Source organism: Podarcis tiliguerta, assembly GCF_965153285.1.
Source record: "Podarcis tiliguerta genome assembly, chromosome: 2".
In the NCBI taxonomy this organism is placed as follows: domain Eukaryota; kingdom Metazoa; phylum Chordata; class Lepidosauria; order Squamata; family Lacertidae; genus Podarcis; species Podarcis tiliguerta.
Genome location: NC_139535.1, coordinates 111,366,633 through 111,389,103, shown reverse-complemented (window position 1 = coordinate 111,389,103; position 22,471 = coordinate 111,366,633). Strand labels below are relative to the sequence as shown.

The following is a 22,471-nucleotide window of genomic DNA, read 5'->3' as shown; positions in this document are numbered from 1 at the left end:
AACATTAGGTTCTTTTCCAGGGAGTCTTCTCTTCTCATGAGGTGGCCAAAGTATTGGAGCCTCAGCTTCAGGACCTTTCCTTCCAGTGAGCACTCAGGGCTGATTTCCTTAAGAATGGATAGGTTTGATCTTCTTGCAGTCCATGGGACTCTCAAGAGTCTCCTCCAGCACCATAATTCCAAAGCATCAATTCTTCGACGATCAGCCTTCTTTATGGTCCAGCTCTCACTTCCATACATCACTACTGGGAAAACCATAGCTTTAACTATACAGATCTTTGTTGGCAAAGTGATGTCTCTGCTTTTTAAGATGCTGCATAGGTTTGTCATTGCTTTTCTCCCAAGAAGCAGGCATCTTTTAATTTCGTGACTGCTGTCACCATCTGCAGTGATCATGGAGCCCAAGAAAGTAAAATCTCTTACTGCCTCCATTTCTTCCCCTTCTATTTGCCAGGAGGTGATGAGACCAGTGGCCATGATCTTCGTTTTTTTGCACAAAGTCATACTCCCCACTAAATTAATCTGGACAACCTGCCAGGCACAGTGGGTCCTCTCTCCGTGGTCAGTCGCTAAAGTGGGTTTGATTAAAATGGCTTGGAAAAGTCCCTGTTGGTGAAGGTAGCGAGGTGGATAATCTATGTTAAAAGGGGACTAATCTGAGTTAAGTGATCTTGGATGTGTATTGTGGCAGGGATCAGAGAGATTTAGCAACTGTCCACATCACCCTAGGGAGGCACACTTCACACATGAGAATTGGTGCTTTATTAGACCATTCAAAGCCACCTCCTGACTGTTCATAATTGATTCTGCTCCCAGCGTGATCAGACGAGTCCATTGTCGTGCCCTGTGGGGACTGCCTGCTATAAAGTCATCTCCCCTGCTCCTGGGTGAACAAGATCTGCATCTGTGTTCGGACATATTCTGCTATTCACTCTGGAAGTTTGAGAATCTGGGGTATTTGGCGCAGGATCTGTTTTCCTGAGAACCCCAAAGGACCATTATAACAATCCTCATTGCAGGAGGAATAACTGTGTGTGTGTAATATATAAAATATATGGGCTCTGCTGTATTACATTAATAGGAAATAAGAGGGGAAAGAGAATAACCATGTTAAAGATTGCTCTTCTGGCAGAGAATAGTAGATTTTATTTATTTCTGTTCTTTCTTCGTTAGCTTCTTTGATCTTTGACTCTACATTTGTATGATAAAACATATTTTAATTTTCAATCTTGGCAGCAGAATAAATTATGCCAAGCAAATGCATGTGCAATATATATTTCTGTGTTCTGAGGATAAAACTGAGGACTCCTGGGCATGGTATTTGCATTTTAAATAATAATAAACTAAAATATTTAGCAGGCGGCATTACAGCCTTGCTCCTCTTGCTCTCATAAAGAGGTCTCCATAATCCAGCCCCAGAGGCAAGGTTTAATAAGCCAGGGCTCAGCTTTGGAACCTGTTTTGAATGCCAGAGCTCAGATCGAAGGCATGCCAAATATTAATACATTGGTACTGGCACCCCCTGCTTAGGAGCAAAAGTTTCCTAGCTTTGTCTAAGATGGAATGAAATAGAGAAATATACAAGTGGGACTTCAAACAAAATGGTGAACTGTGGTTGGCTAGCTGGAACTCTGCCCTCTTCCACAATACACCATTCCTTCCTTCTCTCTGTCTCTCTGTCTCTCTCTCTCTCTCTCTCTCTCCCTCCCCCCCCCCCAGTTTTCTATTCCCACCCCCTCCAACCGTCAACCTGCGTTCCACGACCACTGGGCATGCTCAGTCCTCAATGTGGTAGCCCTTTGATCTGACCCAATTTCCGTACAGAGTGGCAGAGCTAGTCCTGATGTGGCCAGCATGACTAAGCCACTTCTGGCGAACCAGAGCAGCGCACGGAAATGCCGTTTACCTTCCTGCCGGAGTGGTACCTGTTTATCTACTTGCACTTTGACGTACTTCCGAACTGCTAGGTTGGCAGGAGAATCAAGTGGTATATAAAATAAATACATAATGGCACCTTGCTTTGGCTCTCTGTAGTGAGGGGCAGGAATCGGAATTGTAGAGTTGGAAGGGGCCCTGAGGTTTAGTTAGCCCAAGGTAAACGGCGTTTCCGTGTGCTGCTCTGGTTCGCCAGAAGCAGCTTAGTCATGCTGGCCATAGGACCTGGAAGCTGTATGCCAGCTCCCTCGGCCAATAAAGCAAGATGAGCGCCGCAACCCCAGGAGTCGGCCACGACTGGACCTAATGGTCAGGGGTCCCTTTACCTTTACCCTGCAATGCACGACTGTCCCATATGGGGATCAAACCTGCAACCTTGGCATCGTCAATTCCACACTCTTAACCAACTGAGCTATCCAGTGAGCCATGTGTTCTGTGTTTACTATTACAGTGGTACCTCTGGTTACATACTTAATTCGTTCCGGAAGTCCATTCTTAACCTGAAACTGTTCTTAACCTGAAGCTCCACTTTAGCTAATGGGGCCTTCCGCTGCTGCGCTGCCGTTGTGCGATTTCTGTTCTCATCCTGAAGCAAAGTTCTTAACCTGAGGTACTATTTCTGGGTTAGGGGAGTCTGTAACCTGAAGCGTATGTAACCTGAAGCTTATGTAACCTGAGGTACCCCTGTATACAGAGACTTTTGCATTAAAATGCCTGCACTTAATAAAAAAAAGTAGCCACTTAAAAAATAATGTAACCTGAAGCATATGTAACCCGAGGTACCACTGTAGTGATGTGCTTGCCGTTGCTCTCTGCTTAAGCCCTGCAATTGAAAAGATTTTGGGGCAGAGCCCTGGTGAGCTTGAGCTGAAATTAATCATTACTTTGAGCCCCCCCCCCCATCTTGGCATTTCGTAAATTAAGCACTGGCCATAGGTGTGTGTGTGTGCGTGTATCTCTGTATCTATATCTGCCCTGTTCCTACTCCATCCCCACTTAACTGCCTTCTCTTTTTCTCACGCAGCCGAGCAACTGAACGGCATCGGAGGTTCGGTGACGGTGCCCCCCGTCCCTGCTCCCACCTCTCCAGATAAGCAGCCCTGTCTGGTGTCTCCGGCGGCAGCAGCGCCCCCGCCGCCCCACTCAGCCCCCTGCCCAGAACCTAGCCAGAGTTCCAAGAGCGGGCAAACCTGGGGGACGAAGGTGGGAGAGATCTCTACGGCAACTGCAGTTCCAGCCACTTCAGGGGGGGCACCCAGTAGCAACGGCAACACCAAGCCTGACGAAGAGAAGGCCAAGAAGCTGTTGTACTGCGCACTTTGCAAAGTGGCTGTCAATTCACTGTCTCAACTCGAGGCTCACAACAAAGGTAAAAACTTTTTTTTGGGGGGAGCATGTTTTCATGAGATAGGATTTCTCGTTACCACTTCATGGTCCTGTTCAGGGCTCACTTCCCCTTTGCAAAGTGCCCTTGTGGGGAGGTGGTTTGCAGCACAGATTTTGGGAAGTGGGTAGTACCAGTCAATTTCCACTTGAAATTAAAGGTAGAGGTAAAGGGACCCCTGACCACTAGGTCCAGTCGTGGCTGACTCTGGGGTTGCGGCGCTCATCTCGCTTTATTGGCCAAGGGAGCCGGCGTACAGCTTCCGGGTCATGTGGCCAGCATGACTAAGCCGCTTCTGGCGAACCAGAGCAGCGCACGGAAACGCCGTTTACCTTCCCGCCAGAGCGGTACCTATTTATCTACTTGCACTCTGACGTGCTTTCAAACTGCTAGGTTGGCAGGAGCAGGGACCGAGGAGCTCAACCCGTCATGGGGATTCGAACCGCCAACCTTCTGATCGGCAAGCCCTAGGCTCTGTAGTTTAACCAACAGCGCCACCCGCATCCCATCCACTTGAAATTAGTACCTAAGCTGCTTTTTCTGCTGCAGGATTGCAGACCCATCAGCCCAAAATCTCAGCAAGGGTAAAAGCAACTTGGTAGTGGTGGTATGAATCAGGTGAAAATCAAGGGGCGGGGGGGGGCATGTGCTCCCATTCCCCCTCCCTGCCCCTCTCACAGCTTCCCTGCTTTAAAGTTTTTTGCAAAGGAAGGAGGTTGGGCATCAAACTATCATAACATGGTAGTTTGGAAAAACAGTTTTATGAGTTGTGTGTTCCAGCTGGTGATAACCAGAGCTGTATAGTCTGCATTTTAGAAAACAACATTCCCTGTCCCCACCCCTCATGTTCTGCACCCAGGTATTCAAAATCCTGTATCAAGAAAAAAGGGGATTCTGAAACTCATATACACATTTGCATAGCTTCTTTCCCCTATTCTGTGTAATTAGTTCTAGTTTTGGACTGGTAGGAGCAAGGAGCAGTGCTCATCAGTACTAGAATTTGCATTCAGCCTCCCCTTTGGCTTCTCGCGAGGTGTCAATCCCCACTTGCTTTCCAGCGGAACTTCAGCGCCATAGCCAGTCATTCAAAATCTCTTAGCGCCAATTGAACAGCACACTGAACAGCACTGAAGTGTGTTAATATTTCCTTTAGTGTCTGAAGACGAAGCTTTTGTTTTCTTTCTTTCTACGGTAAGAAATGGTGGAGATGAAAGAAAAGTGTTCCATGTGAAGGCCCTGGACTGGCAGAGAGATGGGAGAGGACGGGCAGATCTTTGAATGTGCAGGATAGCTGATCCAAGGCTGTGTCCATGCTCGGGGATTCATGCGCCCGTTCATGGGTTGCTGTTCCCATGTGTTCTTTTGTGCTTTCAGTTTTGTACCTCTGGAATCTTTTTCGGTGTTTCCTGTCCACACTTGTGGGCAGTGCTTGATGAGATGTATTCATACTGTGCATTGTCCCCTCCTCACAAGTAGTACTTCCCCATAAGTTCCAGAAACCTGAGGCCCATTGTGGCTGTGCGTACAGGTATTTCTTTAGCTCTGCATGCACCTTTAGAACAATATGCAAGTTTTCCAATATACCCAAAAGAGCAGTCAAATATAATTTTAAGATGTGTCTAAAAGAATAGTCTGTGTGTGTGTGTGTTGCTCCAAGCATGGCAAGTATTTGAATTCACTTGCATGAAAGACTGCCAAATGTTTCCTTCGCTCTCCTTTTCCTTTCTCACCTCCTGCACCTGCAAGGCCACATTTTGTTTTAATTTTGAATACAGCTACTCTGTGCAAGAGCAGTTCTGCGCAAAATGGCTGTTTAAAAAATAATGGCGAATGTGCCTTCAGCAGCAACCAGCGGGAAAGGGCAGTCTGCATCCTTTCCTTTGGGCTGATGGAAACAAAATAAAAGTAGAATCATAGAATCACAGAATCATAGAATTGGAAGAGACCACAAGGGCCATCGAGTCCAACCCCCTGCCAAGCAGGAAACACCATCAGAGCACTCCTGACGTATGGTTGTCAAGCCTCTGCTTAAAGACCTCCAAAGAAGGAGACTCCACCACACTCCTTGGCAGCAAATTCCACTGTCAAACAGCTCTTACTGTCAGGAAGTTCTTCCTAATGTTTAGGTGGAATCTTCTTTCTTGTAGTTTGGATCCATTGCTCCGTGTCCGCTTCTCTGGAGCAGCAGAAAACAACCTTTCTCCCTCCTCTATGTGACATCCTTTTATATATTTGAACATGGCTAGCATATCACCCCTTAACCTCCTAGTGGGGGTGGCACCAGATGCCCCCCCCCAAGTGAAATGATACCACATGTGTAAAAACAAAAACAAGCCTGCCCACCCGCACAATGGGCTTCAGTGCCTCCACAGTTGGGTGACATGGTTTTATATTTGATTTTTTATCCTGTATCTGTGCATCCATAAGATAAGAATTTAGCAGGGGGAAGGTGCAGACTGCCACTTGAATGAAGACAATATGCAAACACAGCTGCAATTCCACATTAACCTTGTGTGGATGAGCCCCAGATCGGAATAGAACAAGAAGGCAACACCTGTTCTGCCACTGCCCTAGTAAAGGGGGGGGGGTAACCTTAGGGTGGCGCTGTGGGTTAAACCACAGATCCTAGGATTTGCCGATAAAAAGGTTGGCGGTTCGAATCCCTGCGACGGGGTGAGCTCCCATTGCTCGGTCTCAGCTCCTGCCAACCTAGCAGTTCCAAAGCATGTCAAAGTGCAAGTAGATAAATAGGTACCACTCCGGCGGGAAGGTAAACGGCGTTTCTGTGCGCTGCTCTGGTTCGCCACATGACCCAGAAGCTGTACGGCCAATAAAGTGAGATGAGCGCTGCAACCCCAGAGTTGGCCACAACTGGACCTAATGGTCAGGGGCCCCTTTACCTTTACTAACCTTAGCCCCTCCAGACACTGTTGAACTCTAGCTCCCATCACCTCCAGCCGGCATGGCCAATGATTAGGGGTTATGGCAATTCTGGAACATAAGGATTCTTCCATCCCTGTACTAGTCTTTGCTGATCTTAAGTACTCTCATGCGCATCTTCTACACCCTGCTTGATCTTAATAGCCATTGCCCTACTATGCCAGTAAAAATTGCTCCATTTCTCCTCCTAGCCCAACTTTCAGCAGCTGATAAAGACACAGGAGCCCTGCCAGAAAAAAAAGTGGCAACCATCCTGACACTCCTTCCTCCTCTGTTTCCCCTGCCCCAAACTCAGCTCTTTTGTCTCCTTTCCCCATAGTGCTTTGCAGCTTTGGCTTTGTCACCATGGAAACAATAGCTGGAGCCTTGGGTGCGGCTGCAGAGCCCCTGTTGGCAGCCTGTCAGGCATTCCCCACAAAAATGAGCTCACAGGCACAGGAGCTTAAGTTTCCTGTGGAAACCCCTGCTCCCTTCTCCCAACCAACTTTCCAGGTCTGGAGAATCAAGAGACGAGAGCAGCGCAGCAGCCGCTCTTGAGCGAGGCCGTGCCTTTCAGCAAGCTGTATCCTTTCTCGTCCCTTTGCATGCCTCACCTCGGCCTGTATCTCCCTTCCACATGCATTAGCATCTAGTCAAGAGCCACGGCGCTCTGGCCGAGAGGCCGCTGAGCAGCTTCAAAGGAAACTGGAGACTTTGGAAGGGTCCGGAGGGTCAGAACGATGTGATGCCTCAGCAGCAAAGCCAAGGCCATCGTAGCAAGCAGGGTGACCCAAGACATGTTAGTGCCTGAGGAAGGAAATCTGAATGGTGCTTCTCTCCCCTTCTCTGTCCTCCTCCTCCTTGCATAGAAATATATATATATATAATAATAAAATAAGCAATGGATCGTTTCCCACCCTTTGCTGGCAGCCAGCATTTGCTGCCTGTAGGCCTACTCTGCTCTAGCCAGCCCTGGCAGGGGGGCAAGGCAAAGCAAAGAGAAGAGCTTTGCCTTCCATTTTGGTAAAAATAGAATAGTAGGGTGTTCTGTGGTACTGAGTCATTACCTGGAAAAACCTTATACTTTGCCTCTTCTTTGGCTCCCTGAGCTGGGATTTGAACCAGGCTTTTCCTGACTTCATAGCTCATACTCTTAACTGATATGCTACAGTAGGGGATTACTTTTCCCATCGTTTCCAGAAACGGCTGGATTTAGGAACGTTGGAAGTTGCCTTGTATCAAGTCAGGCTCTAGCTCTATGTTGGTGGTTCTGCAGCAGCGGCACATGCCATGGTGGCAGCGGCGGAATCAAGGCAGTGGCAGGATGGGGTGAAGCGTGGGGAGCTTCAGTTTGGTGGCAGCAGTGGCACAGGTGTGCACATACCTGTGGGGCCCCTGGCACTAACTTTGAGCTCCCCTGACCTTGCCGCTTCCTCACCCCACCCCTGGCCTGAGATGCCGGGAACTGAATTTGGGACCTTCTGTTCCAGAGTTAGGGCCACCTCGCCTTAATAAAGCGGGCTCGTGTGAAGTTTGGAATTCTGCCTCTTCTCCTGACAATTTGGGGGGGGGTAGGATGGGGAGAACTGTACTTTTGGATGTTTTGTGTATATGTGGCTGGTTTAATTTTTCTCTGTGCCCTCTTCATGAACAGTGGCAGCTGGGTAGTTGCAAGGTAGGGGGCGGGCGGGTGTGCATTCCTTAACTCTGCAGACACACTATAAAGGGGGCCCCTGACCATTAGGTCCAGTCGTGGCCAACTCTGGGGTTGCGGCGCTCATCTCGCTTTATTGGCCGAGGGAGCCGGCGTACAGCTTCTGGGTCATGTGACCAGCATGACTAAGCCGCTTCTGGCAAACCAGAGCAGCGCATGGAAACGCCGTTTACCTTCCCACCAGAGCGGTACCTATTATCTACTTGCACTTTGATGTGCTTTCAAAGTGCTAGGTTGGCAGGAGCAGGGACCGAGCAACGGGAGCTCACCCCGTCACGGGGATTCGAACCGCTAACCTTCTGATCGGCAAGTTCTAGGCTCTGTGGTTTAACCCACAGCGCCACCTGCATCCAGACATACTATACAAATGCACAAATTAATATCAGGTGCAGAATTCAGCATCTATTGGGCCTCAATGTAGAAAGCAGGCAAAAACCCAAGTGTTTGGCCCTTGTGGCTGCAGAGGCAGAGTTCAGCAGGATTTCTAGCAGACAGCAGTATTTCAGTGCCCTCCTTACTGCTTTGCTCTTTGACCAGTAGAGCAGAATAAATTTTCAAATAAAAGCATATTTGTTTAATTTGTACAAATTCAGCTTTTGGGGGACATAATTAGGGTTATGCCGGGACGCGGGTGGCGCTGTGGGTTAAAGCCTCAGCGCCTAGAGCTTGCTGATCAAAAGGTCAGCGGTTCGAATCCCCGCGGCGGGGTGCGCTCCTGTTGTTCGGTCCCAGCGCCTGCCAACCTAGCAGTTCGAAAGCACTCTCAGGTGCAAGTAGATAAATAGGGACCGCTTACTAGCGGGAAGGTAAACGGTGTTTCCGTGTGCGGCTCTGGCTCGCCAGAGCAGCGATGTCACGCTGGCCACGTGACCCGGAAGTGTCTTCGGACAGTGCTGGCCCCCGGCCTCTTTGAGTGAGATGGGCGCACAACCCTAGAGTCTGGCAAGACTGGCCCGTACGGGCAGGGGTACCTTTACCTTTTAATTAGGGTTATCTTGGTTTAGGATTTGGATTCATTTTTTTCGCACAAAATAGGCACAATCCTAGTGTGTGGCAGTGCAACTCTTCTTGTCACATGCAACATGCACACACCTCATTACCTTGTGTTAGAGTAGGTTATTGCTTCCAGGGGAATGAATCCAATCATTTCTGAGCTAAACCCACACAAGAGGGGTGCCTGGCCCATGGGCAAGGATATTCCAGGACACTGAACTGTCAGTTTTTTAAAGACCACATCTAGCCCTCTTAGTTAAAGCAGAAATAGGGAACTGGTGGCACTCCAGATATTGTTGCGCTACTGCTCTCATCATCTTTGACCACTGAGTTATGCTGTCTGGGGCTGATTGGAGTCCAAAAACATCTGAAGGGCCACAGGTTTCCCCATCCCTGACTTTAAAAGGTGTAAGGTGCCCAGGCAATACCCTACCCAGTGACTCAGTAACATGGAAGCCTGCTCCTGCCCATGGGTCTTGCTTACTTAATACATGGACACTGGTACTTGTGAATATAATCTGAATATATTTTTACATTTGTTTTATTGTAACTTCTAAGAAAATAAGTGCCTGTAAACTCGTTACATCTCTTGAAACGAGGTTTTATGTTGTTTTGCACTGAATTGCAAAGGGCCCTCAGTGTAACTCTAGGCCCCCTCACTGCCACCAAATTTCTGGCTATAGGCCCGTCCATTTTTAGGTATCTTGACATCTGCTGGCTGTCAAGTTTGTTACCTCAGTGTCTTGATTTGATCTGATAGGCCTGCCCAGAGGCTCCTGATGTCATGCATCAGTAGAGTAGTTGTGTTTCGTGTCAGCTGCACACACACAACAGTTTTTAACCTATGGGCTTCCTGGGTTTCCCCTCAAAACCCTGCGCGATTGGCATCAAATTAATGTATAGCTATTTGAAAGTGACCTTGATGATGCCTGCCGTAGGACTTATATGCATACAGTGCCAGGTTGGAAAGCAGACCCTGGCTTCCTTGCCTCTGCCCTGCCCCTCCATGGCCATTTTCTTATGGGCAAGGTGGGGGACAATGCTATAGGTCATGAGTGGGGGACCTGGGCCCTCAACAGAGAAAGCCAGATGTTGGGGAGAAGAATGTTAACTTAGCTTCGTCCTTGACATGCTTGTTTGCCATGTTCTGGGAATGTTGTGCATAAGGGGATTCCACTGTTTAAATCCCTGCCTGAAGCATGAAGTAGTGCAGTGATAGCCCAACTTGGCCCTCCAGCTGTTTTGGAACTACAACTCCCATCATCCCTAGCTAACAGGACCAGTGGTCAGGGATGATGGGAACTGTAGTCCCAAAACAGCTGGAGGGCCAAGTTGGGCCATCACTGAAGTAGTGCAACCCAATACAGGTTTATCTACCTTAGTGAGAACTTGGTTATTACCATGCCCCCTTCCATGAAGTTATAACCTAAATTTGAGGTGGCAATTGTAAAAGAACCTAGTAGGGAGAGAGGGCAGGGAGAGTTAAGCTTGCTGTGAGGAGATTTCTAATCCCAGAGGGATGTTCTGAGAACAAATGGAGGTTCTGTGGAGGGAGGTGTTAGGTCAATGTTTGAGAGGTCTGTTTTTTGCTCTTGTCAGTGAAGTTGCCAATTGTACTTTACTTGTGACATAAAAACAGGCAGCAGATGTTAAATAAGAAGATGACATATTGTGCCCCTTTGGCTAACCATCTCTTTGAAATAAAAACACATTCCTTTGCTTGCGGAAGGAGCTATGAGGGAGCCTGGTGGTTTTGCTGAGGGAGCTGGTTCTGTAAAGAAGGTGCCACTGCATAAAAGACCCTGGTCCATGTCCCCACTGATCTTCCCACAGGGAACCATGGGATGCACAACAAACCATAGGTTAAATTCCTTTAATTGTAGGACTATAATTTCTATAATTACAATTAAAATAATTAAAGTTTTCACTTAAACCCTTATATTATGGAGGGCTGGTTAAGATTAATGATCCATTTTGTGCATAGCACTCGCTGTGAAGCAAGCATCCAGCCGGGAGTGCTATAAAGAAGAGTTCTGATGAATGGAAGTCTCTCAAGAGGGTGCTTTGAGCCTTTATACTTACAGAACTGCTTCTTGTTCTCTTCCTAGGTACAAAGCACAAGACTATCCTGGAGGCACGCAGCGGGTTGGGGCCTATCAAGGCATATCCACGCCTGAGCCCCACCACTGGAGGGGAGCCGGGCGGCCAAGACCCCAGTGCTCAGGAGAGAACCTTCCACTGTGAAATCTGCAATGTCAAAGTCAACTCGGAGATCCAGCTCAAACAGGTGGGGAGGCATTTTAATACCTCGACAGTCTATTTTGCTGGTGAAGGCCTTTGTGCCACTAGAAAGAGCGTAAGGGACACAGTATAATCAAAGTTATTTTATTTTATAATGCTCAGCTATGAAAGAGCTATGTGCCTCTGAGCATACACGGACTACATTTTCCTCTCCTCTTAGTAATGGCAGTCAGTCCAGGTTTAGAGAACAGCACACTTTTGTGTCGAAAGAGCACAGCTTCCAGGGTACCTTGAGCTCCCTATCAGGACTTCCTATTGCAGAAATTTAAGCCCTGGCTTTAGCCTAAGTCACTGGGGCAAAGTCAGCTCACCGAAGGGGGCAAAATGAAGTGGTCTCCCATTCTGATCTTTGTTGAGAGCTGCAGTGTGTAGGACAGATATAACCCATGGGGCACAGCTCCTGTCCACGAGGACCCTCGTACCTATGGGACTGCCTCTCCTGGTATGTCCCACGGAGGACCTTACGGTCTTCAAATAAAAACATCCTGGAGATCCCGGGCTACAGGGAGGTTAGGCTGGCCTCAACCAGAGCCAGGGCTTTTTCGGCCGTGGCCCCGATCTGGTGGTACGCTCTGTCACAAGAGACTAGGGCCCTGTGGTACTTGACATCTTTCCGCAGGGCCTGCAAGACACAGCTGTTCCACCAGGCCTTTGGCCAAGGCACAGTCTGACCCCCTCTTTCAGTAATCCACATAGAACTCTAGCCCAATGGTTGCCATTAATTTGATTTTGGTTTTCGAATGAATTGATTTTAGAATGCATTTCAATTAATTGATTGTGATTTTATGTAAACTGTGTTACTTTTATTGTTGTTAGCCGCTCTGAGCCTGGCTTCGTCTGGGGAGGGCGGGATATAAATAAATTATTATTATTATTCAGTGGGGCTCTCTCTGGTGGATTGTGCTCTGTTAATTTGGAGCGGGGAGAACATTGGCGCTGCCCACCTCAGGCACCAGACAACCATGGCCTAGCCCATTATTTGCTGTCTGTGTACAAATAATGCCTGGGCGCTCCCACACCCCACAGCCCATTGACTCTCCCCTAGGTATGTGCACAAGGAAACAGAAATTAGCAGCTCCGGTGAGCATGTCAGAACTTCACTTACTGAATTCTGTGCACGCTTGTTGATGGATTGGGGAAGGGAAAGAGATCTTGAGGGAAGCCAAGTCAGGGAGTGAAGATTCCATGGTTGCTCCTAAGCATTATGCCTGGTTCTTCCTCTTTGTAGCACATTTCCAGTCGACGGCACCGGGATGGAGTAGCTGGGAAGCCCAACCCCTTGTTGAGTCGGCACAAGAAGCAGCGAGGCATGGCAGAGCTGCAGGTGAGTGGCGGTATTGGCCAGCGTGGCCAGGGGCTGGGGGCATCTCTCCGTTTGGAGTGGGTTGGGGTGACTGTGCTCAGAGCAGTACGTACTGGACAGACTTTGAGAGCTGCGCACCTGACCATATAACATAAACCAAGCAAAACAAAATGTGTGAAGGCACCTTTTTGTTCCAGGGGGTTTTTCATTTATAAAAATAGACACCAACTCTACAGGACTGAGGCATCTACAGCCCCCACTCCCCATGTCCGTTGGGGTGGGGGACAAGCCCCTCCCCCAATATTGAGGCGGCCGACTCCTTCCTTGCTCCCCTTCCTCTGTCTGCTGTCTTGCGCTGCTTTGGGAGATGCCGTGTGGCCTGGCTGGAGGGCATCCTAGGCCACGCAGCAACGGAAGACACCGCGCAGACCCTTGGGAGATCTGCAACAGTCGTGTGACATCACACATACTTAACAGGACCCCCCCCCCAATGTTGGGTGCAGCTTAGCTTCCTTTTCTGGTTGGGGAAGGGCTAGAGTATCCGCTTTGCATGTGGAAGGTTCCAGGTTCAGTCCCTGGCATCTCAAAATAATGTTGGGTGTCCAGCAATAAATCACACCAAGTGAAGTTAACTCTTTATTAGGAGAAACAAGGCTGCTCAATAGTGCCAGGCCTAATGAGCACAACAACAACAACTCCCGGTAGATCTTGTCCCTGGTGCGGACTGAAGTTCTCTACCAGGTCAAAGCTACCTAACTGCCCTCCTCTCCCTAGTCCTTCCCAAGCTGTCTGAGACTCTACCGGTGCGTCTGTTTCTATTTCTCCTGATTCTGGAAGTCCAGGGAAGAGAAAAGCTTGTTGCAGCAGGAGGGGGAGACTCCCTGGAAGGCCTGGGCGATGTGTTGCCCACAAAGAGCAGGGTGTGATGGTGGCTTCACCCAGCAGTATATTGCTGCTCCTGAATCCCCTCTGCTAACAGGGTTGCTGGAAGCAGAGGGACTCGGGAGCAGCACTGGTTTCATCCACTATATACAGTGGTACCTCAGGTTAAGAACTTAATTCGTTCTGGAGGTCCGTTTTTAACCTGAAGCACCACTTTAGCTAATGGGGCCTCCCACTGCTGCCGCACCCCGCTGCGCGATTTCTGTTCTCATCCTGAAGCAAAGTTCTTAACCCGAGGTACTATATCTGGGTTAGTGGAGTCTGTAACCCGAGGCACCACTGTACTGCTGGGTGAAGCCGCCATCACACACTGCCCTTCCTAACACAGAGGGAGGAACAAGCTGCATTGTCGGTCCAATACAGCTTATTCCTCCCTCAGCCTCTTTAAATGGCTCCGCTAAGGCATGGGCTCACTCCTCAGCGGAGCAGTTTAAAGAAGCCCCACCCCGTCTCTGGCTTGCGCAAGCCAGCAGCGGGGTTAGGTTAAACTGCTCCGCCCCGCCCCCCCAGCTGAGCAAGCCCCCATGCCTCACACTTGAACCAGAAGGACATTGGGACTCAGCTGGGGGGGCAGGGCCTTTGTGCCCCCGCCCAGCTGAGCAGCACAAGGAAACCCTGGTCAGGAGCCAGGGTGAAAACACCACAGCTGCCTCGGTGAGAGTGGTGGCAGTTTCACCCTGATACCTCACGGGGCTGGAGCCAACGCACCTTGTTCCTGCCTCCATTTCAACATCACGGTGCCAGATCGCGATGTTGAAAACCTGACCTTGCCCAGCCCTACTCCCTGGCGTTTTCAGCAGTCTGCCCCATTTCTGCTCCTTGGCATGCCTCCGCTTCTGTCTCTGATTCTAGACTGCTCTGTGGCGCTGTGGGTTAAACCACAGAGCCTAGGACTTGCCGATTAGAAGGTCGGTGGTTCGAATCCCCGCGATGGGGTGAGCTCCCATTGCTCGGTACCTGCCAACCTAGAAGTTCAAAAGCACGCCCAAGTGCAAGTAGATAAATAGGTACCACTCCAGGTAAATGGCATTTCCATGCACTGCTCTGGTTCACCAGAAGCTGCTTAGTCATGCTGGCCAAATGACCTGGAAGCTGTACGCCGGCTCCCTCGGCCAGTAAAGCGAGATGAGCGCCGCAACCCCAGAGTCGGCCATGACTGGACCTAATGGTCAGGGGTCCCTTTACCTTTACTCCCTGGCGTCTTCAGCAGCCTGCTTCATTTCTGCTCCTTGGCTTGCCTCCACTTCTACCTCTGATTCCGCCTCTTCCTTCTCCCTAAAAACCCTATTACCTCTTCAGCTTTTGACACCTCCTCCTCCCAGTCTCCTCCCTCTGACCAGGTACTGTTGTCCCACCACCATCCCCTAGCTCTGAGCCTTCTTCCCTTTGGGGTTTCCCAGCTGGTGGCTGCCACCCCCCCCCCTCTGTATCCAGTCCATGACAACTGGGGATGTCCACTCCTGGGACTATGCAAAAGCTGCTGCCAGTCAGTGCACTACTGAGCTGGATGGACCAAAGCTCTGACTTACCGTAAGGCAATCTCCAACGTTGCCTCTGACGCCTGCCTCTCTCGTTTTCTTTCCACAGGGCTCCCTGGCCTTCCCTAAGGAGCTTCCCAAGTCGCTGGCAGCCGGATTGCTGCCCAATCCGCTGGCTGTGGCAGCAGCCATGGCAGCTGCCGCTTCCTCGCCCCTGACGCTGCGACCAGCCCCGACGCCCCCGCTCTTGCAGGGCCCGCCTCTGACGCACCCGCTCCTGCGCCCGGCTCCGGGGCCCATCCGAACTGCACACGGACCCATCCTCTTCTCGCCATACTGATGCCGCCCGTCCACCCACCTGCCTGCCACAATCCCGGGACTCTTGGCACCACTGGAACCGCCCACCCCGGCAACTAGCAACAGGTCTCGGCAACGTCACATGGCGCCCGGCCCCATCCAACGGGAGCGATTTTTCCTTTCCTTTCTTTTTTTTTTGTTTCTTTTCCTCTTTTTTTCTTTGTAACTAGAGATGGAAATATTTTTCTGAGAAGAGAAAAAGGGACAATCCCGCCCTCACACAAACACACACACACACCTGCTCTCAACCCCATCTGGGGTCCCTGGCCAAATCTGCACAAGAGCCAGGGTCTCCCACAGGCTGGGCCAAGGTGTGTTCGTGTGCATCTATGTGTGTGTGTCAGTCACATCTCCCGAGGTACACAAAAGGTTGGGGAGTAATGGTGCCTCCCCAGGACTCTGTGGAGCATCGAAAGGGGAGGCAGTTCTGGTACCTCAGGGACTGATCAGCAAGCAATCTCCTTCCATCCCAGAGCTAAGGGGGGGCCCTTGCCTCCCCCACTCATACAAGCCATTGTCCACTTGCACTGAAAGGGGTGTGTGTGTGTGTTTGTGTGCACGGGACAGAAGACAGGGCCTCCGGAAGACAGAGCCCCTACTGCAATAATGCTGGCCGGCACCTCCATGTACATACCCCCCCCCCCCGATTTCCCCACGCTCCCCTGTGCTGGCCCCACCCTCACTGCGCTTCCATGCAATGGGGGCCCCCAGTGGCCCCACCACCGCTGCACCTCGACAAGAGACTGGCAGAGCAATTACTGTGCTCCCATTGCCCTCACCCCCATTCCTCTAAGAGGCAGACAGACATAAACAAACAAACTCAGCATCGTTTTCTGTTCAGAAGTGACATCCACACACCTGAGTCAGACAACCGTTCCCTCCTCTACACCAGCCACCCTCCCTAGGTAAGGAAAATCAAGGGAATCTGGGCTGGGCTGTTTTTAAGTTACGTTTTGTTAAATCTGGAGGAATCAGGAAGAACTCTGAATTGTGAGTGCGATCCCATCACCTAACCTGGAAACCATGTGATGGGTATGGTTGTGTGTGTGTGTGTGTGTGTGTGTGGTGATGAAAAACTGGGACTCACACTGCTATCTCACTGAGTAGGAGCAAGGGCTTTGACTCATCTGACTGGGTTGTTAGCCTCGACTCTTGGCTCCTAAGTAAAGAAGAGCAGGGATCTCTTCTCTAAAGGAGTTCCTTGCATCTCGTTCTGCCTGTAGACCTTCCCTTTGGGTTATTTGAGCTGTTGCCATGGTAGCACAACATCTCTCTGTGTCTCCTTCCCCCTCTGCTTTTTTTCTACAGAGTTGGGTCCCCATCCCTCCACCCCTTTCCTGAGTGGGTGGGACATTAACCAGGAGGCCAGGTCATTAGTTTCCTGGAGATTAAACAGCCTCCTCCTCTCCAGGCCCCCTTCTCCTAAAGCCCAACCCCACCCGGCGCACATAAAATTCCAGATGCTTGTTAAATTCCCTGGCACGCATCCTAGTTGGCGCCTATCCATGGATTTTGCGTGTGTGTGTGTGTACATTTGTGTGTGTTGATTAATGGAACAACGGAGGTTCGGGTTCACTCTCTCTCTCACACACACACACACGCCTGCATGCACGCACCATGGTCTGCAGTTTCCCACCTGCCCCGAGCAGAACAACGCAAGGCCCGGAATATGACCCCGTAGACCAGGGAGGAAGGTCTTCCATGCCATGGCCATTAGCCACACTCCTCTACCTTGCCCCTTTCAAAACTGTGACTGACGTTCAGAGCAATAGAGACACTGGCGTATGTGGGGGGAATGGGACCCACCTTCCCCCTAGCTGGCATGAATCACGCCAGTCCTGTCCCGCGTTACCTCAGCCCCTCAAAGCCCACAAGGCAATCTGTCCCCCTCCCTCTGCCCATCCCAGGTGTCCTGTTCACCCCAGAGTGTCTGTCTTTCCATCTGCCATCCGTCTGTCCATGCTAGACTTTCTCCTTGCCCTGTCTCTCCCCCCCCCCGCCCCACCTTTCTTGCTGACACCAATGCCTTTCTGCTTCATCCCATATAGCACCTTTGATCCCTCTGCCCCTTGACAACAATAAAAGTGATAAGGCTCGTTTTCGCCTGCATTCTTCGCCTCTGTCGGGGACTCCAGGGCTTCAGACTGGGAGCAACCCCTAGGCTCTGTGGGCAGGCGTGTGCTCTGATCCCAGAGCCCACTTCTGATGCTGAAGGGAGGGAAGGCATGGAACTTGCAGCTGGCAGGCATTATGAAACCACTGCATTGGATAGGACTGGTATAAACATGGGGAAGATGGCTTTCCATTTCCTCCAGGTCAGCAGACCAGTGCATCTTGTTTGTTCCTGCTCCACTGACCTCAGGGACACTTAGCTAGAGAACCCATCCCCTGGATCTGGTCATGAGAATGTCACTGTACAAAATCCCAGAGCCTTGGGATACGGGGTGGGGATTTCAGGGGAAGCAAATTCCCTCTCCATTCCCACTTCCACTCCTACTGGTCAGATTTGTGAAGATCTTGATAAGGGAGCTGCATCCATGGGTATAGCCAAGGGGGGGGGGCAGCTCCCCCTCCGCCAATCAATACAAATCAATACAAATTTGAGGTCCTTTCCCTGCTAACAAAAATCCTGGCTATGCCCATGGCTGCTGAGTTGCAAGCAACTTTGATCTGCCTTCTTGTACAGTTGCCACTGGCTAAGAAACTTCAATATAGATTGTTCTGATTATCTTTGCCGTAAAATGAGTTCATGGATTCAACTAAGTTTTACGCAGAGCAGACCCATTGGAATTAATGACTAGTTCCATTAATTTCACTGGGTCTGCTCTGACTAAAACTTAGTTGATTACCAACCCAAATTTTAGACTACCACCACTCAACTCTAAAAACAAGAGTTCTGCTCAGACCAGTTTCATACATGACAATATATGTTAACGGCAGGCACTCCCAAACTCGGCCCTCCAGCTGTTCTGGGACTACAATTCCCATCATCCCTGACCACTGGTCCTAGGTGGTCCCTAGGTTAGCTAGGGATGATGGGAGTTGTAGTCCCAAAACATCTGGAGGGCCGAGTTTGGGGGTGCCTGATTAACAGCTATACGATGCATCTCCATGCTGCAGCTGTTTACTCCTGAGAATGTTTCCATGGCATAGGTAGAAAGTGTTAAGCACACTTGAAACATTGCAGTTTCCAACCGATGCACATTGCAAGTCTGTAATGTGCATCCATTGAGACTGTAGCATGTGATGTGTCCCTCAGAGGGGGAGATCTTGACTGCCTACACTGTCTCAGCCTACGCTTGAACACCAATGTGACCCAGAGGTGGCTCTACCCTGAGGCAAAATGAGGCCATTGCTTCAGGCAGCATATTTTGAGTGCTATTAAGGAGAGTGGGAGCCAAGCAGATGTGACCTGCAGGGCATGGTTCATTCGGTAGTTCTCCAAGCGCCACCAAACTGAAGAGCTGTGTGAGCACATGATGCTCCCGAGCATTTTCGGTTCATTTAAGTGTGGCTTGCGCTGGAGATTTTCCCACTGCCTCGGGGCGAACAGTTTAAATATGTTATTCAGATTTCCTGCCTCAATCACTGAAATGTCTTGAGGGCAGCCCTGCAAACAACTCCGATTGGCTCTGGGTTTTGTGTGCAATGTCTATTTTAGACCTAGCCCTCTCCCAGAGAGAGAGATCATGCAGATTGCTGCCTCCCCTGGTTTTTAATCCTCCTTTTCCCTTGCTTGCTCAAGCAGTGCAGAGAAAGCACAAGCAAGGGAGGGTAGATTAAGGACTGGGCTGGGTCCAAGTTTCCATTTTATCAGTTCATGTGACTTCAGCCTGGGGCTGGCCCATGGCTCTGAGAGTGGGGCTGCCTATAGCACAGAATTCGCATTACAGAATCATAGAATTGTAGAGTTGGAAGGGATCCTGAGACAGTGGCGTAGCGTGGGTTGTCAGCACCCGGGGCAAGGCAAGTAATTTGCGCCCCCTAACCCGTGGATTTGCGCCCCCTAACCCTAACCCCCAGATGTTGCGCCTGGTGCGGCCGCCCCCCCCCCTGCACTCCCCACGCTACGCCACTGCCCTGAGAATCATTTAGTTCAGCCCCCTGCAATGCAGGAATCTCAACAGCATCATGCACAGCCAGAGTACCAAAAGCATTTCCCCAGGAGCCTTCCCATGCTTCTTGATAATGTGCTGCAGTAAACTTCCCAGGGGCTTAGGAAGAGAAGGTGCCTTTGACCATCTCAGCGCCTAACAGACAGACAAACCTTTCCTTGCTGGCAAGCTTTCACTTCTTTAGACATGCGGTGAGCAGCGCTGGCTCACGACAGCAGGGGGCAGAAGAACACATTGGTTCTCTGCACCACAGCACCTTCATCCCACACGTCCCATTGATCAGGGCTCTTGCTGGGCTTGCAGCATCTTCTCAATCCCTTGACTCAACACCCTTTCAATTCAAAATGACATGGCTCTTAAGGTGCGACAGCCCTTAAGAACCATGAGTGTGGAGATATACAGATGACTGTATATACAGGTGTCTGTTCGGTCTATGTACTGCAAACATCAAATACAGTGGTGCCTCGCAAGACAAAATTAATTCGTTCCGCGAGTCTCTTCATCTAGCGGGTTTTTTCCATCTTGCGAAGCAACCCTATTAGCGGCTTAGCGCTATTAGCGGTTTAGCGGCTAATAGCGGCTATTAAAGGCTTAAGGGATTAGCGGATTAGCTGCTAAAAGGCTATTAGCGGCTTAGAAAAAGGGGGTGGGGAGCGGAAAAAAAATCTCAAGACTCGCAAGTCATTTTCGTCTTGCAAAGCAAGCCCATAGGGAAATTCGTCCTGCGAAGCGCATCGAAAAACGGAAAACCCTTTCGTCTAGCGGGTTTTCCGTCTTGCGAGGCATTCGTCTTGCGGGGTACCACTGTATAGTGTATAGACACAGTATATTGTGTATACTGTATATACAGTATACAAAAGGAACGTTTGATGTGCAGTTACAAAAAAAATCTCTGCGACTGGATGATACAGACATCTGACAGCAAGTGGTTTGACCCCCATGGTGTTCAGATATTGCTTGGCTATTGGTTGTCTATATCCACCCTGTGCCAATGGAACATTTCAGGCATTCACTTCCACAGCTCGCAGGCAGCAGGCAGGAGGAGGGTAGGCGGACCATTAGAGCAATTGTGCAGAAGGTATTGTTGCTGCTGCCTTTAAGCTCTTTAAAGGTTCGTGTAGTGGATAATCAACGTGTGGAACTCACTATGGCAAGATGTGACAGACAAGCTTAGATCAGAGGTTTCTGTCTTGCCAGACCTACTTTGTGTGTGTTTTCTTCTAGAACTCCAATCGGGTGCAAAGACGTGCAATTAGTATTCAATTAATGGGGTGCCTCTGAGCCTAGGAAATAGTTTTCAGCACCCCAGTACTGAACCGAACACAAAAGCCCTTTCACACAAAAATCCAGTCCTGGTTAGCTTGGGTCATTTCTACAGCCTAATTTGGGTGAAAAGGTTGTTTTACATTTGCTACTGTTAAACGGCGGGTGTCAGAAATCCTTGCTCATCTACGGCAAATCACCCAGAGATCTTCTACCAGTAGATCCCAGGCTACCATCTGCCCAACCCTGGCCTAGATAGCTTGTAAAAGAGATTACGCAAATTCATACAACATTGGTTGGTTAATTAAACATTAGTCATTATAACTAAATTACCATACCTTTAGGCTCATCTGTCAAGGCAGTACTTACATTTTTATTAAACGGCGGAAAGACACTTCAGGCTGGGATATGGCAGCTGTAGCCCAAGAAGCCCTGTGTGTATAAATACAGACAGAGAATTAATTCTTACTATTCTTATTATTTATTAAATTTCTATACCACCCTTCATCCGAAGATCACAGGGCTGTTTACACTGTAACAAAACAAAAACACATACCATATTATTATTACATCAAGGTGAGCAACCTTTGGAGGTCTGTGGGCATATACAGATTTTTGAATGTGTGCTATGATCTCTTTTCTACCCCCTCCTGTGGATCAGCCTCCATGGAGGGAAAATGCTCAAACACACACTAGGATCCAGTAGAATTAATCTGAGCTTTGAAAAGCACATAGAGGTGAAAGGAGGAAGTAGGAAAGAGTGTCCCTCTTCCAACTTCCTCCTCCAGCTCTCTGTACTTGTCAGGTAAGAAAAAGGTAACAAGCCTTACCATGACCAAGGGGGCTGTGGGTGTGTGTCTTTATTGGGAGCCTCAAAGGCTTCGTGGACACCAGGGGAAGACCTCAAGGGTGCCACGTTGGCAACTCCTGGATTGCATCATGTCTAAATTCCAAGCAAACTGCTTCCCTTGCCATCGGTGTGTGAATGCTGCTGAGTTTGGCAGGAGAAAAGATGCTAGATGCTAGATATCTAGAATGACTTCCGGTCAACTGAGAGAGCTGGCTGGGGCCTGGAAGAATATCTGAAGGTGTGCAATCTTGCAGTGGAAGTGCTACCCAGGCATCCCAGGATAAATCTGGGTGGTTTCTATAGATGAGCCTGTGTTCTGGTTTCATGGGTGGTCTGAACCTGACCTATAGCAAGCACTGAGAGCAGCAAGGCTTAAACAGCGGCGGCAGCAGGTGAGAGCAGGTAAATCTCAGCCAAGCAGATTGCACAAAGTTAAAAAACAAATGCAGGACACAACTCTTTGACCAAAGGGAGACCTGGATCCAAATCCCAGCTCAGTGCTTAATTTGGGTCAGCAAATACCTGAGGGCACAGGTAGCATTCCTTGTAGGAGTGTTGCCATCCTTTCCCTTGGGTGTGGGCCTTAAATCTTCTTCAATGAGAGAGACAGCAACCCATTCATTTTCTCTGTCCACACTTTCACCTGTTTGTGCCAAGCAGGACTCCAAGTGGTGATGGTGGTGGGACAAATGAAAGGACCAGGTACTAAAGGAGCAGGAGCAGTTGTCGCTGCTTGGACATCCACTGCATCCTGCTTTGCACATACTGCTGAACTGTGGTTTATTAAACCTCGGCTTAGTGTTATGTGCGAACTCTGCCCAGCAGCTTAACTATGGTTTGTTTACTGCCAACAACCCATGGTACAAACCCATGGTTCATTGTTGACTTATGAAACTTGGTTTGGCATTACATGAAAAC

General features: G+C 49.6%; 1 protein-coding gene across 14 annotated transcripts in view; it reads left to right on the top strand.

Moving 5' to 3' along the window:
* The window catches only part of ZNF385A (zinc finger protein 385A), a 201,975-nt gene extending 184,554 nt beyond the window's left edge, over positions 1–17,421 (top strand). For all 14 annotated transcript variants that reach the window (XM_083427683.1, XM_083427680.1, XM_083427678.1 and 11 more), the window contains 4 exons: positions 2,959–3,303; positions 11,053–11,231; positions 12,474–12,569; positions 15,078–17,421. In XM_083427683.1, the coding sequence (XP_083283809.1) occupies positions 2,959–3,303; positions 11,053–11,231; positions 12,474–12,569; positions 15,078–15,308 (851 nt within the window). In that variant the 3' untranslated portion in view covers positions 15,309–17,421. The remainder of the gene's footprint in view (positions 1–2,958; positions 3,304–11,052; positions 11,232–12,473; positions 12,570–15,077) is intronic.
* The last annotated feature ends 5,050 nt before the right edge of the window (positions 17,422–22,471 follow it).